General features: G+C 41.0%; 2 protein-coding genes across 3 annotated transcripts in view; both read right to left on the bottom strand.

Moving 5' to 3' along the window:
• MTMR12 (myotubularin related protein 12) overlaps positions 1–4,414 on the bottom strand; it is a 33,870-nt gene extending 29,456 nt beyond the window's left edge. The window contains exon 1 of the mRNA XM_042875356.1: positions 4,300–4,414. Coding sequence (XP_042731290.1) covers positions 4,300–4,359 — 60 coding nt within the window. The 5' untranslated portion in view covers positions 4,360–4,414. The remainder of the gene's footprint in view (positions 1–4,299) is intronic.
• Positions 4,415–13,832: 9,418 nt separating this feature from the next.
• The window catches only part of ZFR (zinc finger RNA binding protein), a 41,810-nt gene continuing 32,575 nt past the window's right edge, over positions 13,833–23,067 (bottom strand). For both annotated transcript variants that reach the window (XM_042875242.1, XM_042875243.1), the window contains exons 16-20: positions 21,458–21,555; positions 20,540–20,635; positions 17,587–17,698; positions 17,383–17,480; positions 13,833–17,034 (exon numbers count right to left, since the gene is read on the bottom strand). In XM_042875242.1, the coding sequence (XP_042731176.1) occupies positions 16,855–17,034; positions 17,383–17,480; positions 17,587–17,698; positions 20,540–20,635; positions 21,458–21,555 (584 nt within the window). In that variant the 3' untranslated portion in view covers positions 13,833–16,854. The remainder of the gene's footprint in view (positions 17,035–17,382; positions 17,481–17,586; positions 17,699–20,539; positions 20,636–21,457; positions 21,556–23,067) is intronic.

Genomic DNA, 23,067 nt, shown 5'->3' with positions numbered 1-23,067 from the left:
ACTGCTGAAACTCCACAAACAAGGGATCTATGAGAGTCAACACTTGCATTCCCTCACAAAAGCAATCCTGCGAAGATGGTTTTCATTCATATGCAAGCAATGAACAGCTGAACACTGCCGAAGAATCCATTCTGCTGCACTTGTTTCCCAAAGAAGGGCATTTAAACATTGAATTCTATTAACTCCACTTCATGCTGCTCTTTTTAAGAGACAAGGCAAAGATCTGAGGAAAAGTCGTTAACTAACCACAGGACAGTACAAGCTGTACTGAACTCAGTTTAGCTACTCTTTCTTCTTTACCAACTCAAAGTTTCTAGAGTGTTCCAGTTTGGGACAATCAGATCCTAGGACTGACCAGTGCCTATAGCCACAACAATGCACACCCCTCAACACCTGTTCAATCACAGCCGTACAGTTTATGCTCTCTTATACCCAGGTTTGTGTGACTACATAGTGAGGTAATTCACAGTTTGTAAGACCAGATAGGAAGCCTCTACATGTGCTTGGCTTTATTGTTACTGCCTAATGATAGCTGAACCAGTTCACGAACAGGACAAATGAGCACAGAACCAAAAGCAAAGAAAGCAGCAGAAGCAGGTCTATCCTTTTCAACAAACTATAAAATCCGCTCAGACCACAGGAAGCTTCACTCTTCAATCATTTGTAGAAGTTAAACATGCAAGCATTTTATGTATACGACCACTGAAAGCTCCCCCCACCTCTGTGCTGGTGCTTCTTCACCTGCAGTGTCCTCATTCTGAGCGCCTGAAGCAGCATCTTCACACGTCTTACTCAAGATACAACACAAAAAGTCCTATTAGGAATGACATGTAGAGGACACTACGCAGGAAGTTTGGATTGCCTTAGAAAGGGGGGAAACAAAGACCTCCACTCTACTGAACATCGTACAAACGTTCTCCACGTACATGTATATCGTACTCTGCATGCCTTTTTCCAGGTTATCTGAGTAAACGGTGAGAGGCTACACACCAACGTTTGATGCTGTTATGATTGGTAACTTCAGAGTACACAGAACTGCAGTCTGACATGGCACACCATATAGCAATTTGTTCAGCATCATCCTTCTCACTGATCCAAGCCAACCTCAGCTGACTGCACTGTGACCGCCCTGCAGACACCACGCTTCCCATGGACTTTTTGCTTCAATAGCCAGGTGTTGCCTAATGTTGTTAAATGGCTTTCTTAAATAGCCTGCAGGGAAGCTCCACGTCATACTGAAGCATGCTGTGGACTTTTTTTTTTTTTTTAAATTTAGCTATACTTCACTACACTCAGCCTCCTGTTAAAGACTATTTTCTGATCAAGTCTAACCCCATCCTGTACTCCAAATAAAACAGAAGAGATACCACATTTTAATCAAAATAACAGTACTGAAAATAATCTCTAAATGCCTGTTTTCCTTCCTTTCACAGCTCCATTATCCAAGTACCCATTAGATCACTGCACATGTTTTCCACATTTGTTTCATCTTTTATCCTTTCCTCCTTCCTCACATTGTTCTGTTCATCTCCTCTGACTTCAGTGCCCGGTTTCCCCCACATCAGCTTGCAGCCCAGCTGCCTACTTAGGAGACTTTTAATCCGTACACCACCCATCGCTCCCATCACTCTAATCAGGACAGCCATCAGTACAGAACACACAGTGAGATATCATGATCTACCAGGAACAAGTGTTTGTAGTAGTTACGGGCTGCTTAAGTCCCACGCGCATTCCGCAGGGCACACTCTGCATCTACTGAGTAACCAGCAGTCACCCCCCCTTTCTGATCTTGTTTTGACTCCACACTCACTCAGAGCTCTGATGGGGCAAAGCAACAACCAGGCACCACTACTGCTGCTCTGAAACTGCATGGAACAGAATCACTGAGTTTTCAGTTGATACTTACATATGTTAGAGAAAGAACATACCGCGAGTTAATACAAGAACTAATCTCTTACAAGAATTAACATGAGAATTTTAACTTCAAAGCATATACACAAAATAAAGAGCAAGCTTCTAATCAAGGCTGACAGCACAACTTTTATTCAAACTGAGGTTTTATGGAAGACGTGATTCAGCATGTTAATCTTGTATAAGTTTACAGTTTCTAAGTTTTAAAGCTAGGAAGTGTGAAGTAATTCATCGCTTCTGTTTTCTGTGTCCCCACAGAAAAGTATTCCTAGCCTATGACCAGGCATGTCAAAACACTGACTTTTAAACCCTGGTGTTCACTCCATTTCCTGCAGGGTAGCCAAGTCTGTCCTGAGGGGAAGTGTGTCATTAATATCAACATCCTATGGGCTCACTCTTAACAGACCACTGATTGATCTGTGGCTCCATACAGCAGAGCATAACTAGGTTATATTTAGCCAGATGTCAGAAACTCCACTTTTCCAGACATTCTGTGAAACACAACGGAAGCCACTTCCATTCCTTAACAAATAGCATCTTCTGTTCACACCTTACTTGTACCGTGCCATGTAGTACTACTACCATGGGTAGAATTTTCACTTCTTCAACAAAAAAAAACAAAAGCAGCTTAAAGCAAGCTTGATCTCCATCATCAGATCAAATGCCATCTAGATGTAGTCTTAAGCTCACAAAGCCCCTGTGCAGCTGTTTCCCACTTTGTGGAAGAGTCTACCAGAGGAGGACACTAAACATGACTTTCATCTATGTGCTTTTCCAGGCAACTAACTGCTAATGAAACCAACAGCCTACAGCCTATCCTAGTATGGAAATTGCATAATCTTGATGAAATGAGAGTTTCCAGTTCACCAAATTACGTCCCACAGAAAAGGGCCTGGAACATTTCCACTGTTTTACCAGCACAGCCTATTTCAATACTCAGCTACATGGAAGTTAACATGTACAGAAAATGTGTCCTGAAGGTTGTCATTTCCACATGCACATAGAATACAGTTCCTTGACAGATACTCACTTCTGCTTTTTTTTAGTCTACCTAACATGGTTTTCTAGATCTCCAGACAATTCCACAGGTTTCATGGGTTTCATTAGATATCTAGAGTTGTATTTTTAATACTACTAAAAAACATTCAAGTCTTCCAGCTTCCTGTGCAATCACGCCATGGGGCAATTATAGGTTGTCAGAAAGACAGCAACACTTCACAGAGTGAAGAGTTAGACTTGCTTTACCTGCTGCCAGCATCTGACCTCTGTTTCATTAAGCTCTTGAAACCACAGAAGGACAGCAGCTTTGTGGCAGCAGTCAGCCTCTACATATTTCAAAGCTTCAGCTGCAAGGGCCCATGAAATTTAAGTACATGAGGAAAGCAGCATGAACAAATAAAAAACAAATGACCAAGCTCTGGTACATTAATTAAGAACTTCATCTTTTCAGTATTAAGTGCTCTCATCATCCTTCCTGCAGCCACCAGGAGCTGCAGTGTTCCACAGCAGTAGTCCTAACCAGGTTAATTACGCTCCATGGTTTGGTGGCTTGGCGCACTGCATGTATGCAGCTTACACCTTTTCCCAACAGCCTTTTTTTTCCCCGGAGAAATACAATCACGCAGCACGCTCACTTAAAGGGTGAACTACCTTTTAGCAAGCCTAACAAGCGAAGCTCCTACCTCGATTCCAGGAGCTTTATTTGTAGAATGGGACCACTTTCCTAAGGTGAAAGTCTGACTCACACATGGACGTATTTGCAGACCCAAGAAGTCTTGGTACCTGCTGCTCGTATCCTTTCACTGGGGAGTATAAGGAAGCTTTGAAGTGCCAAAACTGCACGTCACCAAGGCTGAAAAACCTACAAAAACAGAGCTGCTGCCACAAATAAGGAAATAGGCTTCGTACAGCACAGTTGACTTAAAGAGGCCACGGTAACTCTGCGCTGGTATCTCAGACTCAGGGACAAGCAAAACAGAGGGTTCTCCAAGGTCCTTTCAGCAATCTGCTCAGTACTAATTAACAAGATAAGAAAACATTTTCCCGCAGAAGCTATCATGAGAACGGGAGATAAAGCGTTATTTTGACGCAGACTACAGGGAATCGAGGAAGACAACAAGCACAAAGGACTCGTTTCCAAGATCAACCTTCCCGGAACGCAGGTCGGCAGCACGAACGAGCTGAAGGGCAGTGAACCAACGCCACGTGCCCAACGGCCGCTCCAGCCTGGCCGCCAGCACCGCGCCCCGCCGACAAGCGAAGGAACAGCCGAGCGTCCGCCCTCCGCACCGCACGGAAACCCAGCGGGAGAACGGGAGCGGGGAGCGGGACAACCCGCCGCGGAGCCCCGCCGCCCCGCCAGCCCTCCCGCCCGGCCGCGCCCCGCACCTCCGGGCTGATGTAGGACACGAAGGACGGCTTGGCCGCCTTGGCTCCGCTGCCCAACATGGCTCCGGCCGCCTCCCGTCCGCCCCAGCGACCAGCAGCACCGCCGCCGCTTCACGGCACTCCTCCTCGGCGAGGCCCCGGCCGCGGCATCCGGCGCACGGAACACGACCGCCGCATCACTCTGCCCCGCCCCGCCCCGCTCACTGGGCAGAGTGGCTGTCCGTCATGAGAGCGCCCTCCTTCTATTGGCTGGCGGCCGTGGGGCGGGAGTGCCGAGGGAGCACCGTGTCAGTGCCTCGCTGCTGGGCGCAATTAGCGCCGTTCATTAACCCCGAGTGGTGGCTGCTGAGCGGGTGGGCAGGGTGGCGATAGCGGCCACGCTTGTAAAACACTGATGGAATGGATGAGCTAAGAGAGGTTTTGAAGTTTTTACAGTTCCAAATCCTGCCGTCGGCTGGTTGCCCCCACCAGTTCAGGCTGCCCAGGGCCCCGTTCCAAGCCGGCCTTGAGCACCTCCAGGGACGGAGCATCACAGCTCTGGGCAGCAGTGCCAGCGCCTCACCACCCTCTGAGGGAAGAATTTCCCCATAACGTCTGACCTAACTCTCTCCTCTTTTGGTTTAAAACCATTTCCCCTTGTCCTATCGCTATCAGACTGCGTAAAAAGTCCTTACTCCTCCTGCTCATGAGTTCCTTCAAGTACTGGAAGGCTGATGTGTCCCTGGAGCTTTCTCTTCTCTGGGCTGAACAAGCCCAGCTCCTTCAACTTGTCTTTGTGGGAGAGACACTCCATCCTCTGTCTGTCTTCACAACCCTCCTCTGAACCCACCTCAACAGCACAAATGTCCTTCCTGGGGGCCCCTGGCCTGGACATGATACTGCAGATGAGATCTTGGGAGGGCAGAACAGAGGGGGACAGCCCCCTCCCTGTCCCTGCTGCCACCCCTCTGTTAATGCAGTCCAGGATACCGTTGGCCTTCTGGGCTGCAAGCTCACTGCTGCCTCACGTGCAGCTTTTTGTCTGCCAGGACCCCTAAGTCCTTCTCTGCGGGGCTGCTCTCAAGGATATTTTCTCCTAATATGTGCATGCAGCTAGGATTGCCCTGAACCAAGAGAAACACCTTGCATTTGGCCTTGTTCAACGTCATTCGGTCCTTACGGGCTCACTTTTCAAGCCTGTCCAGATCCCCCTGGATGGCATTTCTTCCTTCTGTTGTGTGCACCCCTCAGCTTGGTGTCATCTGCAAACTTGTTGAAGGTTCACTCAGTCCCACCGTCTGTGTCATTGATAGAGATGTCAAAGAGCATCCGTCCAAAGGAGGACCACTAGGAGTATTACCCCCAAGTTTACTCTGATGTTAACAGCTGACCAAGTAAAAAATCAGCTGTTTGATGGCATTGTGCGTATGGAAAGGAAAGGTATGTTTTTATATTGTGCCAGAGAATCTTAACTCCAGTGGAGAGTGCAGAGGTAACACGGGAACTCATTCTTTAACTTCTCATCGAAAGAGCCCTACATCCAAGAAGCCAAATGTAACCACTGATCTGCAGTAACAGCAAAAAACAAAACACCTCCACAGCCCCATGCTCCGCTCCCAGCAGCAATCAGGGCCACTGTGGAGCACAGGGCAGGTGGGGAAGCAGGGTGCGCGGGGTTCAGCCCACTGCAGAGATGTGAAGCCTTTCTCCAAGAAAGAGAGGACTGAATTTGGAGCCTCGAAACATTGGTCAGTGTCGTCATATTTTTAGAATGGAAGAAACAAAGCTATTACATATGCAAAGTAACTTACCTCGGGAAAGCACATTTGCATCTGAAAAGAACAGCTGCAACCCGAAGTCGCTGTGCCTCAACAAACTGCAGGGTACCGAGGCTCTGCTGTCTTTCACTTCCCCAAAAAGCTCTTGTGCTGTCTTTCCCTTTTCTCTCTTTCAGTCTGGAGTATCTGTGAGGAACATTCCCGGAAATCAAAAGCAGCTCCTGGGTGGTGTATTAATGCTGCCTCTCTTCCCGTGTCGTTCCAGCAAGTCTGGCTCTGTGCTTCCAAAAACTCTCTGTCCATTTGAGCATATCAGATCCTGTCATTTCACTTTTAGATGCGTGTCAGTGACAGTTATGCAAATGGTGGAGAGGAAAACTCTATAAAAAGTCATATTCTAGCACGTTTGTGGTGGTGAAGAACATTCAGCATTTCACAGCCCTTGCTTTATCATAGTCTTTTTTAAAAAACTGCTCCTGATGTTTTGTTTTCCTTCTAAAAATATAATCATGGTATTTATCCCTAAAGCTGTCTGCAGGAGGGGAATGCACAGACCAGCTCTGCTCTTTCTATGAATGGAGGTTGCTTTGTTTAAAAAACTTACATGCCATGAATTTGAGTAATTCCTTTGGCCAAATTCTCAGCTGTGCCCCGGGGCTTGGTGGAGCAGCTGAGGGAGGGAAACAAGAGTACAAGAAATGTTCTCTTCTGTTTACTTTGAGGCAGTCATTCTTCCTCATCAGTGTTCCCTTGATACTATGGATCCCATGCCATTCCCCACATAAGGCTGGAGTGCAGTTGGCAAAGATCACCAACTGTGTCTTTCTGCTACATTGCAGCTTTTCTGCTGAAAAGCTGCTCTGAGACAATTGGAAGATTTTTCTTGTTTTACTCTTGTTTGAGCATTACCAGAAGAACAGTCCATATGTGCAGAAATCTAGACATTTCCACAGAACAATTAGGTTGATACTCCCAGAGCATAACAGATGGGCATGCATGCATTGGAGGTAGGTCCCAGGAGCGATGGATTTACATTGTGAACCCAGAGATCAGTCAGGCTTGCTGGACCTGACACTTCCGTTTTGTATTGCTCAAATAAATAACTCAGGGATTGCTATATTAAACAGCATAAGACCACATTACTGAAATGAGTGTGCAAGAAATGTGGAAGGCTCGAGACTAAACTTGATGTCAGATTACTGGAAACAATCAGAACTAAAAATTGGAAATAAGAAATGTACTGATGACTTATAGGTAAGGGTCAGCAAATCAGTCTGCCCATAAACAACCAGCTATATCTCTGCTGTAAACAGGTTAAAACAATTTCTTATTAAAAGTCTTAGCTTTGTCTACACTGAGCCAATTCTATAAAAAACTAGAAGCAGATGAATAAGACAGTGCTTTTAGTGCTGTCATGATGGCTCAGGCAGCAATCCGCGTTCCTTCAGCCCCAGTGATGTAAGCAATGGCAATTTTGTGTCTATACTTTCGTACTGTTTTTGTTTTACAAAGGCTTTCCAGAGCTAATGAGGAAATTGAGGTTTTTAAGCCCTGGTCAAGCAATAACCCAGATAATGGAAGAGCAGTTGAGAGATGCTCTGAGGGCATTGCACCAATGGCCTGCCAAAACATGACTGCAAGACTTTACTAGTGACAACACAAAGAAGAGCAGGATGGAGGCATTGATTGCTAAGAGCACACACTGGAGATGGGTTTACTTCAGTGATTGAGATGTTCTTGGGGATTACATATTTTAAAGGTAAGAATGGAAAACATTGTATTGCAATGAAAGCAGTGAAAATTGAGGGAAGAAAGCATGTCACTGCTAATAACAAAACCACCATTCTTCCTTTCTTAGCTTTATGTAGAAGAAGAGGGAATAAATAGTATCTCTCATCACCTGAGGAAACACATGCACCAGAAATAAAAAAGAACACAGAAGCTAGGGATGTACCCCACCTTTTTTCAGCTCTTTTTCAAGCAGACAGTTATTTATGCATGGGTGCACAGTGTACTTTGTTGTGTGGTAAACCTCTTTATTTGACTCCCCAAAGGCTCTGAATCCAAATTACCTCAGCTGAGGAATTCTCATCACTCATACCTGAAGGTGGAGCCAAAGCCTGTCCGCATCAGCTCTTAGGCCGGTGCCAGAGCTGAGTGTGAGGCAGAGTGACGTAAGGCTTGCCTCCCAGCCTCAGTTCTTCTGAACCTGCAGTCAAATGCTGAGCATCATGAGCTCTCAGAAGACTAAGAAAGATAAATGTACATATTGTTTGAGCCGACTCTTCTGCCTTGGAAAGAAACTTAGGTAAGGACACACTCAGCTTCCAGTTTAGATGCCTGTCCCTGAGCTAGATGGTGGAGAAAGCTTCCAAGGAGTTCCTGCTGGAATTACCAGGCAGCCCAGATTCCTTCTGCAATGTGGATCAGAAGTCCCTGGGGAAGATTTCTGGCTATCCATCATCAGCTGAGAATGCAGTCCACTAGGTAATAGGTGTTTCTTGTTGGACTCCTCCTGCTGGATAAGTGGTCCTTCTCTGGAGTAAGCCAGAGAGAACCACCCAGCATCTGAGTCAGATTGGGCAGGGCACACAGCGTACCAGTGGGGCAACCCGTGTCAGTTCTCGGCAGAGCCTCTTCTCTTTGTAAAGCATGATCAGACTAAGCTTTTGTTAGCAATATCCCATGTCATCTGTTTTCTCTTTTAGAAGTGACTATTGTATCTAGCATGTAACTTAAGTAAAATGTTTGTTTCAATTTGCATACTAAGCCCTTGTATTCTCTGCTAATGAAAAATACACGTGTGACTCACAGTAATCATGTAGCTTAGGTACTGACAGAAGCCATCCAGCTCAGTACTTCTTTTGTCATCCTCAGTTCCCCTTCAGTTGCTGTAACTGAAAATCCTGGCTTGGATAGTTTAAGAAACAGGCATTCTGAAATGGCAAACAGGCCCATTAAGAATGATGTGGTCTTCAGAGGAGGCTAGTGGTAAAACACAAATGGGACTCTAGAGGCTGGCTTTAGCTTCCACTTTTTATCCCTGAATCAAAAGACTTTAGCCTGAGCAAGGCAAACTTTCATTTTAATATAGCAAATGAATATTTGAAGGAGCAAACCTTGTAAAAGTAGCAGATCTTGAAAAAGAAACCCGCTGAAATCATATATTCCACATTAGCAATTGTCTGCCATTTGCTAAAACAATATTCACTAGAATTGCTGTGGTTTTCTAAGCATGTGGAAAAACTTTCTTTTGACCACACTTTCTAGGCTTTAAACACATTAATGGTGATGTGTACACTGGGTTTAGTTCACCTGAATGTCAGATGGGTGTTAGAAAATCAGTCTGTCTGTCCTCTAGCACTCACCTGTGCTTCCAGAACTCCAGAATATTTTTTCCAGGGAAATTAGTTATTCTTCTATTCCATCCTGATGTGTGCATGACATCTGTGGAGGGACTGTTCCTCAAGGAGAATGTGAAAAACAGTAGAGCCCCTGGCACTCATGCTGCTTTTCTTTCACTTTGCTTTGTTGCTTCTTGGGAAACGATTTTGCCCTGGCGTGTCCTGTAATGCAAGCTCTGAATTGGTCATGCATCTTGTAAGCTGGCGTGCCTTTGTATACACTGGAGAACATGCTGGGGACTTTAGTGAAAGCATCCAGAATCTCTGTTCATGAATTACCACTGCCATGTGAGGAACGCTTATCCTGAATCCATTATCCTGAAATCACTCCTGACAGCATGAGAGGCAGACAGAACAGCTGCAAGGCATTTCTTAAGAAATGGAATGCCAAAAAAGCCTGTTTCTTCATACAGGAATCACATCTGAAATGTCTCTCCTCCTGTTCCCAATGACAGACTCTTGTGACACACATTTTCTTAAGTCTTCATTTATAACTTCTTTCTTAGGCTGCATTCCTCAGCACAAATCTTTACCTGAGAAAACTTCTTCAGCTCATTTCTTCTCTGCAGCCCACACTGCCTCTGAATGTACTGAATCTCTCTTCTATCTTCCCCTGTACTTGCTTGCCAGAACATTTCATGTTTCACTCCAGAAGATATTTACTTCTGATTTACTTGTAAGAATAAGTACTCTCTGCTTGCAAGAGTCCATTCCGGTACTTGAAGGGAGTGTATAAATCAGAGGAGGAATGACTGTTTACATGGGTTGATAGTGATAGGACAAGACAAAATGCTCTTAAACTAAGACAGGGGAGGTTGAGGTGAGATATTAGGAGGAAGCTTTTCAGGTTTCCCAAGGAGGCTGTGGATGCCCCATCCCTGGAGACATTCAAGGCCAGGCTGCATGTGGCTCTGGGCAGCCTGGTCTGGTGGTTGGTGACCCTGCACATAGCAGGGGGGGTGAAACTCGATGATCATTGTGGTCCTTTTCAACCCAGCCCATTCTGTGATTCTGTGATTCTGTGATTCTGTGATTATGATGCTTGGGCTTCCAACCACTGCTCTCGAGTTATGCACCAACAGTGATTTTATACTGGGTTTTGCTGCAATGGCAACTCTGCTGCATCATATTTGTGTTTTATTTCATTTATTTATTGTTGAGTGTGCCTTTGGAAATAATCAGGAACAGCTGGAACACCACAGTTTTTGCACTGTACTCATCACAGTGATGTGAGAATTACCTCAGCCTTTCCAAACAGCAGCAGCTGATGATGACAGAGCGCTCTCTGCTGCTCAGGCATACAGACACCTTTCAAGTACCACCCCAGCTAATCTGGGTGATTTCCTGCCTAAAACCACAAATTTTTCTTTTTGTCTGTGCAAGATTTTGATTTTGCACGTGGAGTCACTCACTATTCATTCAAATGTAACAGCGAGGCACAAATGCCAGATACACAGCTTTACTTGGCAAGTAAGACAGACACAGTAAACGTCAGTTCCTTCTCTCTGTCTTCCCCATCCCCTCCAGCACAATATCTCCTAACATTTCCTTATTAGCACCGATTTCAAACTTGACATCCTGTATCAGCTGGCACTTCTGTTTTCTTCTGTTATGGTGGAGCACTGCAATTGCTCCATGGATGGCAAATCACACACTACACTGGCTCTTCTCTCTGCATGAAACAGAGCTCTTCTCTTATTGCTCCTCCACTATTTGTTTTTCCTTTTTGGCTGTTATACTATGTGAAATATCTTTTTTCCTGTTTTTCATTTAGCTTTTATTTGCAGATCTCTATCAAAGAGTCTTCCTCACTTTATCTCTGCAGTTGCACCCATTCAACCAATTCTATTCTTTCTGATACTGTTTTTCTCAGTTCATCTACCCTTTCTTCTCTTTTCTCAAAATCATAAAATTTGATCAGACTACTTCTTTTCATAGGGAAAATGCAACTACCGAGGTGACTGGTTATCCTGCTAAAATGTTTTTCTGCTAACTTGTTTATGTCCTCAGCTCTGAAAAAAGGCATCAAAACCATAATATACTTGAAACAGAACACATTATCAGAAACAATGCGATTGGGCATGGAAAAAAATGGCCAGGTGTGATATATAAAGCTAGAAAAAGTTCACTGATCAATGTGAAAAATGGAGAAATTCGTGTGTACATTTGAATGGGTTAAATATTTGTAGCATTAATAAATGTATTTAGTAAGCTACCAGGAATGATTAGTCCCTCGTGCAGGCAGAGCAGATTTCTTACACAGCAGTAAGGATGTAATCTAACTAAGTTAGTCACTGTACAGTAAAAGTTACTGTTTGGAAGAGAAAAATGTTATGCCAATTATTCACAGAACCAGAGAATATCCCAAGCTGGAAGGGATCAACAAAGACCATCAAATCCAACCCTTGGCTCCACAGGACCACCCAAAATCCAAACCCTATGTCTGAGGGCAGTGTCCAAATGCTCCTTGAATGCTGTCACACAGAGCAGAGCTCAGCGCTGCCCTCCGCTGCCTGTGAGGCACTGTACTAACTCTCAACAGCTTGTGTAGGTGTAAATTGCAAAACAGACACTAAGTAAACTATCAAATTTACTAGGAGAAACTGGGATGCCACTTAATTATCATAGGTATCTGAACTTCCCCTCCTGCTGTGGTATGCATAGATTTTTAACACTGCAGGGCTTTCTTATTGGTTACCCCACCTTGTAGCGATAGTTGCATGTGACTATACTAGCAATATTCTAGACCCCACCAGCACAAATTCTGAAGAGATGAAATACCAACAGCTTTCTCTCCTGCCTATAAATACATGGTAGTTCCTAAGCAACGCCACGTCAGATGTCACCAGGCACACTGCGGTATCCTTACAGGGCTGGTAGACACGGTCCCACAGCTCTGTGGAATATGTCCCCTCTTGGAGCTCCACATTCTCTAGATGCAAATAAAATGGCATTAAATCCATGCGTTCAGGCACCTTAATCACACCTATATTGTTGTTACTTGCACTGGTAGCAATACAGGTCAGCTGACTGTTTTAATAGCAAACTGTTCACTTGTATAACCAGCAAGTTACTGACAAATCTAAATATATTCCTGAAGATAAGTCTGTGATAAAGGTATCTCACATATTCTGGAGAGAATGTCCTACTCTTCTGCTCATACATGCATACACTTGCTGTGAACATGATGCAGGATGCAGAACAGGAAAGAAAACAAGGTTTATATAAGGAGCAAGGCTTGTCACTCATGTAGAAATGAGACTTTTCATCTCCTTTTTATGATAATCTTTTAGTGTAGAACAAATGAAGTACTTTCCGTTGGTCAGCCATTCCGTTCTGAAAACTCATACTGCCAATGTTGGAAACTTCAAAAATTAATAGATGTTTCTTGATACCTTTCATGTATCTCTGGATTTAAAATATCAACACGAAAGTGGATTGATGAAGAAATATATTTGAAAGTATTTAAGCTAGGCTGTCAGGCTTTAAATTATCCTGAAATAAATCATTCATTGTCCCTGTTTTCTGCACTTCGGCCACAACAACCCCAGGCAGCGTTACAGGCTTGGGGATGAGTGGTTGGATGATTGTGAAGAGGGAAGGGACCTGGGGGTGTTGGTTGATGCTCAGCTGAACATGAGCCCACAGTGTGCCCAAGTGGCCAAGAAGGCCAACGGCATCCTGGCCTGCATTAGAAATAGTGTGGCCAGCAGGAGCAGGGAGGTGATCATCCCCCTGTACTCAGCACTGGTGAGGCCGCACCTCGAGTGCTGTGTTCAGTTTTGGGCCCCTCACTACAAGAAAGACATTGAGGCCCTGGAGCGTGTCCAGAGAAGGGCAACAAAACTGGTGAGGGGTCTGGAGCACAGGGCTGATGAGGAGCGGCTGAGGGAGCTGGGATTGTTCAGTCTGGACAAGAGGAGGCTCAGGGGAGACCTCATTGCACTCTACAACTTCCTGAAGGGAGGCTGTGGTGAAGAGGGATCTGGCCTCTTCTCCCAGGCAAATAGTAGGACCTGAGGAAATGGCCAGAAGTTATACCAGAGGAGGTTTAGGTTGTACATTAGGAGAAACTTTTTCTCTCAAAGGGTGGTCAGGCACTGCAATGGCTGCCAAGGGAGGTGGTGGAGTCGCCGTCCCTGGCAGTGTTCAAGAGGCGCCTGGATGAGGAGCTACGAGAGATGGTTTAGTAGCTTGTGGCACTGATAGGAATGGGAGGGTGGTTGGACTGGATGATCTTGCAGGTCGTTTCCAACCTTGTGATTCTGTGATTCTGTTAGTCTACTGCAAATGGGAAAAAAAATTGATCATCTGAATTTCCCCTACCCCCTTATTGTTGGTATGCTAGTAAAATGCATTGGGGCAGTCCAGAGAAGTCCTCATCGTTTATTAAGGAAATGAATTTGGCATTGTGTGAATACTTAATAGATCAATCATCAGCTGATATTCAACAAACTATGAGAACATCAAATATGCTTAAAATCATAGTAGGAATATCTAAAGGTGATTCAAACTCTTAGTGTTGCCAGGTACAATAAGTACTAAACCACTTCTGAGTAGTGAAGAAAGTCTCAAAATAGAAGCAAATCAACACACCATGTTAACAGTTCTGTAAGATTAGCAGTACATACAGAATTCCACAATACGTCAAAAAGCTGACGGACAGCATCCAACAGATTTCATCTCTGGCAATGCCTCTATAAACACACCATTTGAAACCATGCTGCTCGGTAGGATCCTACCATGGATGTGCCTGTACGTGGACAGGACGCACTCGAAAACTAGGCAGACAAGTCAAAGTCTGAATAAGAAGCTTCAAAACAGGAGCTTCCATTCTCACAAATTGTTCCTCAAAGGTAAGCACTTTTTTGCGTATTATGATCATGATGTAGAGCATTTTGAGATTTCACATAGCACTGATGAATAAAAAAGGCAAATTCTTCTTATTTGTAAACCGCTAGGACTATCAAAGCGCTTTACAGTAATTACTTGTTTTTAAAATGGTCAAATGGTCTTAGCTTTGTCTTCCCAAGCACACTGTTTAATATTTAAAGTCAAAAGTAGCTCTGTACTTTTTAAATCTAGCTTTTCCATCCTTCTTAGCTTTGCCAGATACAGGAGTTAACTAGTTAAAACAAGCCTATAAAAATGGGCAGGAAAAAAGCAACAAAGTGTAATTGACTCTTCACCACACAAGTAAAAATCACAGTCACAGCTTCATATTTAATGTGGAATCATTTTAAGTATACAATATTTCAAAAGACTCAGAAACTAGTTAAAAAAGGAAAGCCAGCAGAACAAAAACACAGGAAATCCGAAATACATCTTGACCTTATTAATCCTGAAGTTTAGAGTCACATGTCTGAGGAGACAAGTTTTTAGCTTTATGCGAACTAAACTTTGGTATTTAGTTGAACTTGCCACATGAACAGCACCTGTAGCTTTCAAAATAAATAGTAATGGCTACCTAGATGCTGTAGCAGCAAGACATCCCCTTCAAAAAACAAAAAAAGGACCAAGAACAAGCACATGCTTGGAAGCTACATCTCAAAGTTGGACTACAGAAACAAGGCTAATCTTTTTCTAAAGTAATTTTAAAGCACATGCTAATTACTGTTTTTTTGTTATACTGAAATTATTTAAGAAATGTTTCCTACCATGAGAAAGCTTTCCTTACTTACTAATCACTCACACACAGTCCTCTTAAAATTACACTCTGATGCTTAACAATACTGCGTTACATTTTTCTCTAAGATTCCCTCCACTTTCTGATATCTTATTTGTATTCCCCAGATTCATCCTGTCAGCAGTGAGTGTTGCAAAGGAGAAGTACTGTCCTATTCTAAGATTTATTTAATTAAAAAGGTCAAAGATAAATTCAACCACAAACTGCAGCAGGAGGCCTTCTTAATGAATAGTATCAGAAATGATTAATTATCTTTGTGACATCTGATACTCTCATCAGCCACTGATAAAGTAGTTACCGGAATGTTAGTCTGTGTTAATCTGTGTTTTATAGTTTGCAAATTAAGTGTAATAAACATTGAACAGAGTAAGTGATACTTCAGTTTCCAGTGTGTAACGAATTTTAGTCATTTAATAAATCTTGGTTTTTATTTGCGTGTTTCCACTGTAGTGCTGTGACAACAAATCACGCCTGCGTATCAGACCGCACGTCAATGGTATGATGTAACTTACACCACTGCTACATTTTAGCTTTTCAAAAGAGACATAAGCGTACGCTATGGCCACACCAAGCAGTTTTCTGGGTTTTTTGTTTGATAACCTCCCTCCACTTATTAATACTTCACTTCTAAAATTTGTATTATTGAAAAAAAATCACAGAAGTTTTATATCTATAAGGAATAACCTCACAGGCACCGATATGACAAACATTTATTTTTTAAGGACTGAGAGGCATTAATATCATGTTGCCAAAAGTTGATGGAAAAGAATGATTAACTTTGTCCAAACGGGAAATGCCTGCTTCTACTTATATGTTCAGAAAAGAAAGTCAGAAAGTTATTTTTTGGCCTTGCTATGTCACAAAGTCAATCATACAAAGAACTACGCATTTAACCTAAAATAATAGTTTTTAAAGCCCTTCTATTAAAAACAAACATCATGCAAAACTTTAATCAGTTATGCGGCTGCTTTAACTGTTGCAAGATCATACTGTATATATTAGCTTTTATACTGCTAATGCACAACTAACAGCAAATTTGCTTAGATTAACACAAATTTGTCTTAATTACATTATCTCACACTAAGACAAATGCCACAAGATTGGCAAAAACATTTAACTGAGCACTCAAACAGCAGGCTAATTGTGTTGTAACCCCTTCGTGTTTAGAAAAAACATAATCCTGCAGTCTCACTTTACAAAAAAAAAAAAGGTTTGTAAAATATTAACTGGGGGGGGAACAGTTTATACTATGGAACACAAGGTAACTTACACAACTAGTGTCAAGAGCAAACAAAAAACCTTCTAAATAAAATGTCAAAATACACATCGCAACAAAAGCACAAATACTGCATTAAATACAGTGAAGATAAGACAACGCACTTGTTCATTAAAAAAAAGGACAAAAAAATAACAAGAGTTACTGAAGTTAGCAATACTTTTAAAGAAAATGCTATAAGGGAAAAAAACTCAGAACAATTTTTTTCCTATGACAGTTTCCATTTGTAGTCTTTCCATCCATAATATGTCTGATACAGCACATCCATTACATTGTTCAGAATCTCACAGAAGAGCAAGATCGTTCTCTTCCAAATCTAATTTCTGAGTTGGTTTTGGGTGTTTGAAACAGACATTATTATGCATGGAGTAAAAACAAGGCAACAAATGGATATTTTATCACCTTCAATCTCAGCATAAAAGATAAACTTTTTTAAAAGTTATCATAATCTTTTTTGTCTTTTTTTCCTTCTGCTTCAAATCCATCAACTCCATCACTGTCCCTTCTCCTTTTACGATTGTTATGGATGTTGAAGCGTTGATTCATCTGTGGCAATGGATCCATTCCTAAAACTTTGTGAATTTGACGGAATGCAAGGAGTCTCAGTGCAAACTACAAAAAGGGCAGAAAGAAGATATTTCAGTTAGAAACAAACATCAATTTTGAATAATTCGTCAAACAATGATTAAATGGTGTAAGTTAATATCCCTCTCACCTCCTGCTATCTACGTTCTTCCTTTCTACAACAAAGTTAACATAATATGTGCATGTCACATTTACTGTGTCAGTGCAAGTCCAGCAGCTAAAACATATTATACTGAATCTGCAAATGTGAAATTCATATAGCAAATTCTACATGCACATTTGACTGTGTTGACTTTATTTCTGGAAAGAAGAGAGCGGACTGTGACAGCTATCATGTCATCCAAATTTATTTGCTTTAAACATACTTCACCTTACCTGTGCACTTGAAGTAATATCCTCTCGTTGCTGATCTGTCATTACAGCAAGTGTATCAAAAGGATCCTTTTCACAAGGGTCCAGAAGGCCAGGACCACCTAGAATGGTTATGCTAATTAGTAGCATATCTTTACCTTGATTAAGATTGGAGATTTTCATGTTACTTCAGCACAAGTATAGATACAATGATCAAATTCAACTTGCCTTTAAGGATGATTCCTGAAGATATACACTCAAAAACTCTTCTAAGTGCATCCCCAGGGCTCTGCGGCCCAGTAGCACTGCTGATTGCTTTTTCCACAAGCAACTCCATAGCCTGTAAGAGTAATAAAGCATGGTTAATTTAAAAGACTGTCTGAAACAGAAGAATGCTGGCACTGTTGTCCAGTCCAGAGCTTTCCATATAGAGATTCTGAAGAACACTGTACAACATAGAAGCATTTCAGTTAAATAGGAAAAAAAAAAAAAAAGGCTGTTAAGAAGAAAGCTGGTGTAAGTATCAGTCTTGATATCTCTCCTTTCACAGGTAGCCTAAAAGTTTTTTTATAAGTTTGTACAGTGCTACCCTACCTATTAAGATAGCCAACTTGTCCAAGATTTTTTTGAGTTTGCATGAAAAAAGATGACTTATCTGAATCTGGCAGCCATACGAATGAAAAATGCACAGTATACCTAATGAGATTAACAGACTATGACAACATGTTTTGCTAGAAGAACACAAACTCAATCAAAAACATAATGGTCTTTTCAAGTTTAATCTAAGAGGTTAATAGGTCCTCAGTTTAACAAAACTGAAGGTTACAGTCCATGTTTTTCCTGGATATAAACTAACAGTAACTCAGATGTTCAACAAATATGGAAAAAAACCCACATTTAATGATCAGCAGACTTTCAAAAATTAACAAATCTAAAAGGGTTTAAATGACTAGCAGCATCTTACATACTACCTTCTTCCCTCTGAGCCTATTTTTTTTTTTCTTTTCTTAGATACTATTAAAAAACCCCAAAAACTGTAGAAGATATTTGCAGTACTAAGGAATAGCTTTCCTTAGCTTTTTCAGCATTAAATGGATGTTTCAATACTACTTAATTTGCAAACATCTTTTTTTTTCCTCTTAGTTTACAGTTTTTCAAATGTTACCTTCTATTTTCACTTTCTAGGAATAAATTCATACAATTTGCTGTTGGCAATGTTGACTACAATTCCTCATTCCTTCCTATTTTTGGTTTGATTTAACTGTTAATTTTCACTTCTTGAACATCACATTACCATGGTCCCACCATATTACTCTGGACCAAGCTTCTCACTTCTATCAACAATAACAGCTGTTTTCAAGCATGAAGCAAAATGTAGCAGTGAAGAGAGGAGAAAAAAAGAAAAAAAAAAAAAAGGAATAACGTCTTTTTGCACTCACTCAAATCTATTTTTTCTGAGTTCAGAACAGGACAATGTGAATTACAATTCCCTGCTGTCTGTGTGCATTAGAGGCTAGATTACACGACTGGAAAACTAACCTTGAATAATCTCGAATGATTTGTAGGAAATTGACAAAATTCTTCAAGTTTAGGGTTTTTTTAGGTGTATAAGGAGGCTACTCATATTTTCTGTGTTTAATCTTCTGAAGATCTTGTGTTATTAAAAATAGTTGAGATCTTTTTGAAAAGGTCTTTCACTTGTTACAGGCCACTAGCATACATGTCAGGAAAAGTTCTGTATCCAGATCTATAAAATTCCAGCTGTGACTTGCAGAAATCACATAAGTTTAAAAATCACCATTTGTCACTCTGCTGTTTCTTTTGTCAGGAAGACTTTGAGAACAGTCCAGAAGAACAAGTGACTGCACAGATTTCAGCGTTGGTCCACGTCACTCACTAACACAGCCTGTGCTGTTATCCTGTGCCAGAAGCAAATCAGTGAGCCTTCTTGCAGAGAACACAGCTATGCCTGCCACAAATCTTTGTTCCCTTCAGGATGTGCCTCAGAACAATGTGGCAATGAGGAAACAACATCCCTCGTTCTCCATACATGTGTCTTCTCTGTGCTGTGATACTTATAAGGATGCCTTTCTACAAATACACCTGGGGTTATTTTTTGGCAGTTCAGTATCGTGGTAATAACAGAGGTTAGTTAAATATTTTTCTAGTTTTTTTAAGCTGTATTTGTACAGTGTAACTTTCAGAAATGTAGCACAGTAATGAGCAGGATATTTGTACATTACTATAGAAACTTAAACAGAACCCTTTTTATATTTTTCCAGGAACAATCAATGTTATCAGAAGTACTTTAATAAAATTGTCTGCAAGCCTAATGCAGCTGTAAAACACTGTTCATTAAAATAATGACAACCATTGGAACTGCCTTGACAATGCTAGCTCTCTTTCTACCAAAAGTGAGGAGTTTATAGTGGGAAGCAGCAAACCGCAACAGGGTTTGGTCTGTGAAACAAACCAGTCAGTTTACCTGCATAATAGACATATTTTTGAGAGTTTTTGTTTCATACTAATCTTCTCTGGTCAACAAATTGTAAAACAGACTGCATTCCTGGAGAGCATCTTTTAACACACTCAGTGCAAAAGGAATTCTCCACGATCCATCTGGAGAAACTATGAGAAGTAAATGAACTCAACCTAGAAACCCATTCTTAAGTGGCTCTGATCAAGATGCGAATTTTGACACATCCACTGTCTAGAACTGTCGTATTTCATCTTGCAGAAGGGTTGTATTAACAATCACAGGAATTACTATGATTTTTTCATTTGTTCTTTAAAGTAGCCTTTCTGTTACCACAGAGTTACCTGGGCACAGACAACTGTTAAATCTCATTTAATAAAGTTAGACAATTTCTAACCAACCACCAGTAGGTGGCTAGAAAAGATTAATTTCTTTATATACAGTTAAAACAAACATCTATAATAAGGATTGTACCAATAAAAAACTCATATGAACAAGAAAATTCCTTTGGAAAAAAAAATTCCATCTCCGCATGGCTAAATCTTAGAAAATTAAGTTTCTAGAGGGACTACATAGATTCCCTCTAAGTACAAAAACAACAACAAAAAATACTACTGCATGAAAAGTCTACATTTAATGGCAGTAACCTTTTCCAGTGCCTGTGTACGAATTTCAACAAGACTCATTCAAAGGAACATTACTCACCCAGCTTGGAAAATCAGACCAAGTTGGAACACGCTGACAGAGATCACGAAGAATACGAATGATAATCACACAGGACTGCAGACCATTAGCTCTAGCCTTGAGAGCAATACAAAATCAAATTAATCAATCCCAGCACCAACAGCAAATATGACTTGTTGAAAGACTAAAACACCACTGTTCAATGGAAGCTCAGATCCAAGACTGAAACAAATCATTTTACAAGTTTCCTCCATGAGCTGCCATTTACAGCAGTATTTTATAAAGGGTTAGTAATTTAAGGTGGTAGAAGTCAAAGTGCCCAGGTTATACAAGAATAACATTTCTTGATCCCCTGTACACTTTGACCCATGTTCACTTGTAACAATGAATACAGTATCTTTCTATATTAGAAATAAAAAGGATAAAGTAAAGGTCTAAGAAGTAGGTATAGAGACTGAAAGGTCAAGGGAATCTGTTTGGTTTCTTTATTGTGCCTTTGCCAGAATGCAAAGTCACTAAACCAAACAGTTGCTTCTCACCTTTCATTCCCTACACTCAATGCACTTAAAGAAATAGGAAAAAAAGTCTTAAATCTAAACACAAAGCTTTAAACACATATTCCATTATTTAAAGCAAAGTTACTCTGCAGCCTTATGGAATATATAACAAATATACAATATATGATCACCCCAAGCGAGTCAAACTTTCAACATCGCCTTCTCAAAGAGCAGAAAAAAAAAATCATGTCAAATGAGCCATAACTGCATAAAGCAGCTCCTCCATACTCAACCTTCTACATTTAAATTTAGGGACCAGAAAAATATTAAGTATTATTAGCATGAACAACGCTGAGTGTTTTCAAACAATTAAACACTTATAATGCAACTGAACTTAATCTCTCATAAGGCTACAAGAAGAAAGTAAAATGATGTTCCGAACCTGGAACCACTTAGCGTGGCGTAGAGCAGCCAGAGCGTCAAGGCATTTTTGCCTGTCCAAGACGTCCGGTGGGTCTTTCACCATACCCGAGGTTACATCTAAAATGGATTGAATTGGCAAAATGCAGTGAGGAATGGGTGTTTGACCAGGTGAGCAAGACACTTCCTTAAAGTAGCTTCAATGTCACACATGCCATTTGAATTTCAAACCCTTGAATGAGTGTAAACGTTCCATGAAAGGTATTCAATTAGGACTAGGGCATTAACCAAACGTGAAGATCAAGAGCATAATTATCTTTTTGGTTACTTCCAAATGCATTGCAGATCATGCAACGCCCAGTGCTTCTTTGTTTAAGCTGCCACTAGAAAAATACGTATCCCCTAAAATACTGAAGGAAGGATGGTTGGACACAGTGCACCAGCACAGAGAACACAAGACAGAAGGAACACAAAAATCCACTTTAACCAAGTAGAAACATTCAAACTTAGGCTTCTTGTACATTTTAACTGTCTCCTGTTTTTTGGGACCTAGACCTCAAAAGAAAAGTATTGAAACATCTCAAAAAAACCTAGATGTTTTGTAGCAATATTACTATTATACTTCATGAGAACGTAATGATTTTGCTTTAAAAGCTGACTGTAAGAACTGGAAATGCTCTTCAATGTTACAGAGTTACACTGCTTTCTAAGTACCCTCTGTTATTCAGACAAATTAACACCTCAATCCATGACACATGTGCTCCAAAATAACTTAAAATGCAAAGAAAGGGAACTCCTTAAGACTTAGCGGGAAAAAAAGCAAAGCAAGGAATAGTTTAAAAAACAAAGCATAACGTCTGAAAGATAAAGAGAATTCAGAAGATCCCATTTATTAAATATTCAGAAAATTAATTGACAAGCTGACTGCTTTGTTACCTATATGGAAGAGATCACAATGCCATTTTGGAAGTGGTTTTATCAACAGGAACCACTGAATAACGTGAAATTGTATCTTCAGGTTATTTTCAGTTGTAAGGCTACACTGTAGCAATCAACTTTAAAAATTAATGTATTAATTATGAAATTGGCCACTGGGACTAGCAATAAGGAATATTGGTAGCATAACTGGTAATTTGTAACATAGGAAGAAACAAAAAGCCCTCTCTCAATGGCACACGTTTCACAGGAGATGGCTATATGAAAGAATATAGTTTGTGGCAGCAAGACGTAAATTTAGGTAAGTCACTTGTAGTGATGCTGCAGAAAGACAGCTCTGAAGCTGTCACTTAGTTTACTCGAAAAGCAGAATAAATAGTTGGATACCTTCCTGAGTACAAGAAGCTGTAAATAAGCATGGTGCTACAAGTTTCCGATACTACAGTTAAATTTAAGCTGAAGCACTGCATTTAGATTTAGGCATCTTCATATGATAGTCTTATTGCTCTGAACAGAATTAAGTAAAAAAGTATTTCAAAATAAGAACCAGATTGAGAAGAATACCATTATCTTCTCACAAAAATACTCAAACATAGGGACCATATGTTAAAGTGGAAAGAAGGAACTAAAAAAGCATTTACGAAGCAAATGAACACATTTAAAGAGGTATTTAAAACAAAACAAAAAATAACCAAA

This window comes from Lagopus leucura, unplaced genomic scaffold, assembly GCF_019238085.1.
Source record: "Lagopus leucura isolate 7727_CA_CO unplaced genomic scaffold, USGS_WTPT01 Super-Scaffold_100014, whole genome shotgun sequence".
Lineage (NCBI taxonomy): Eukaryota > Metazoa > Chordata > Aves > Galliformes > Phasianidae > Lagopus > Lagopus leucura.
Note: the sequence above shows the minus strand (reverse complement) of the source record. Positions and strands in the feature narration are given on the sequence as shown.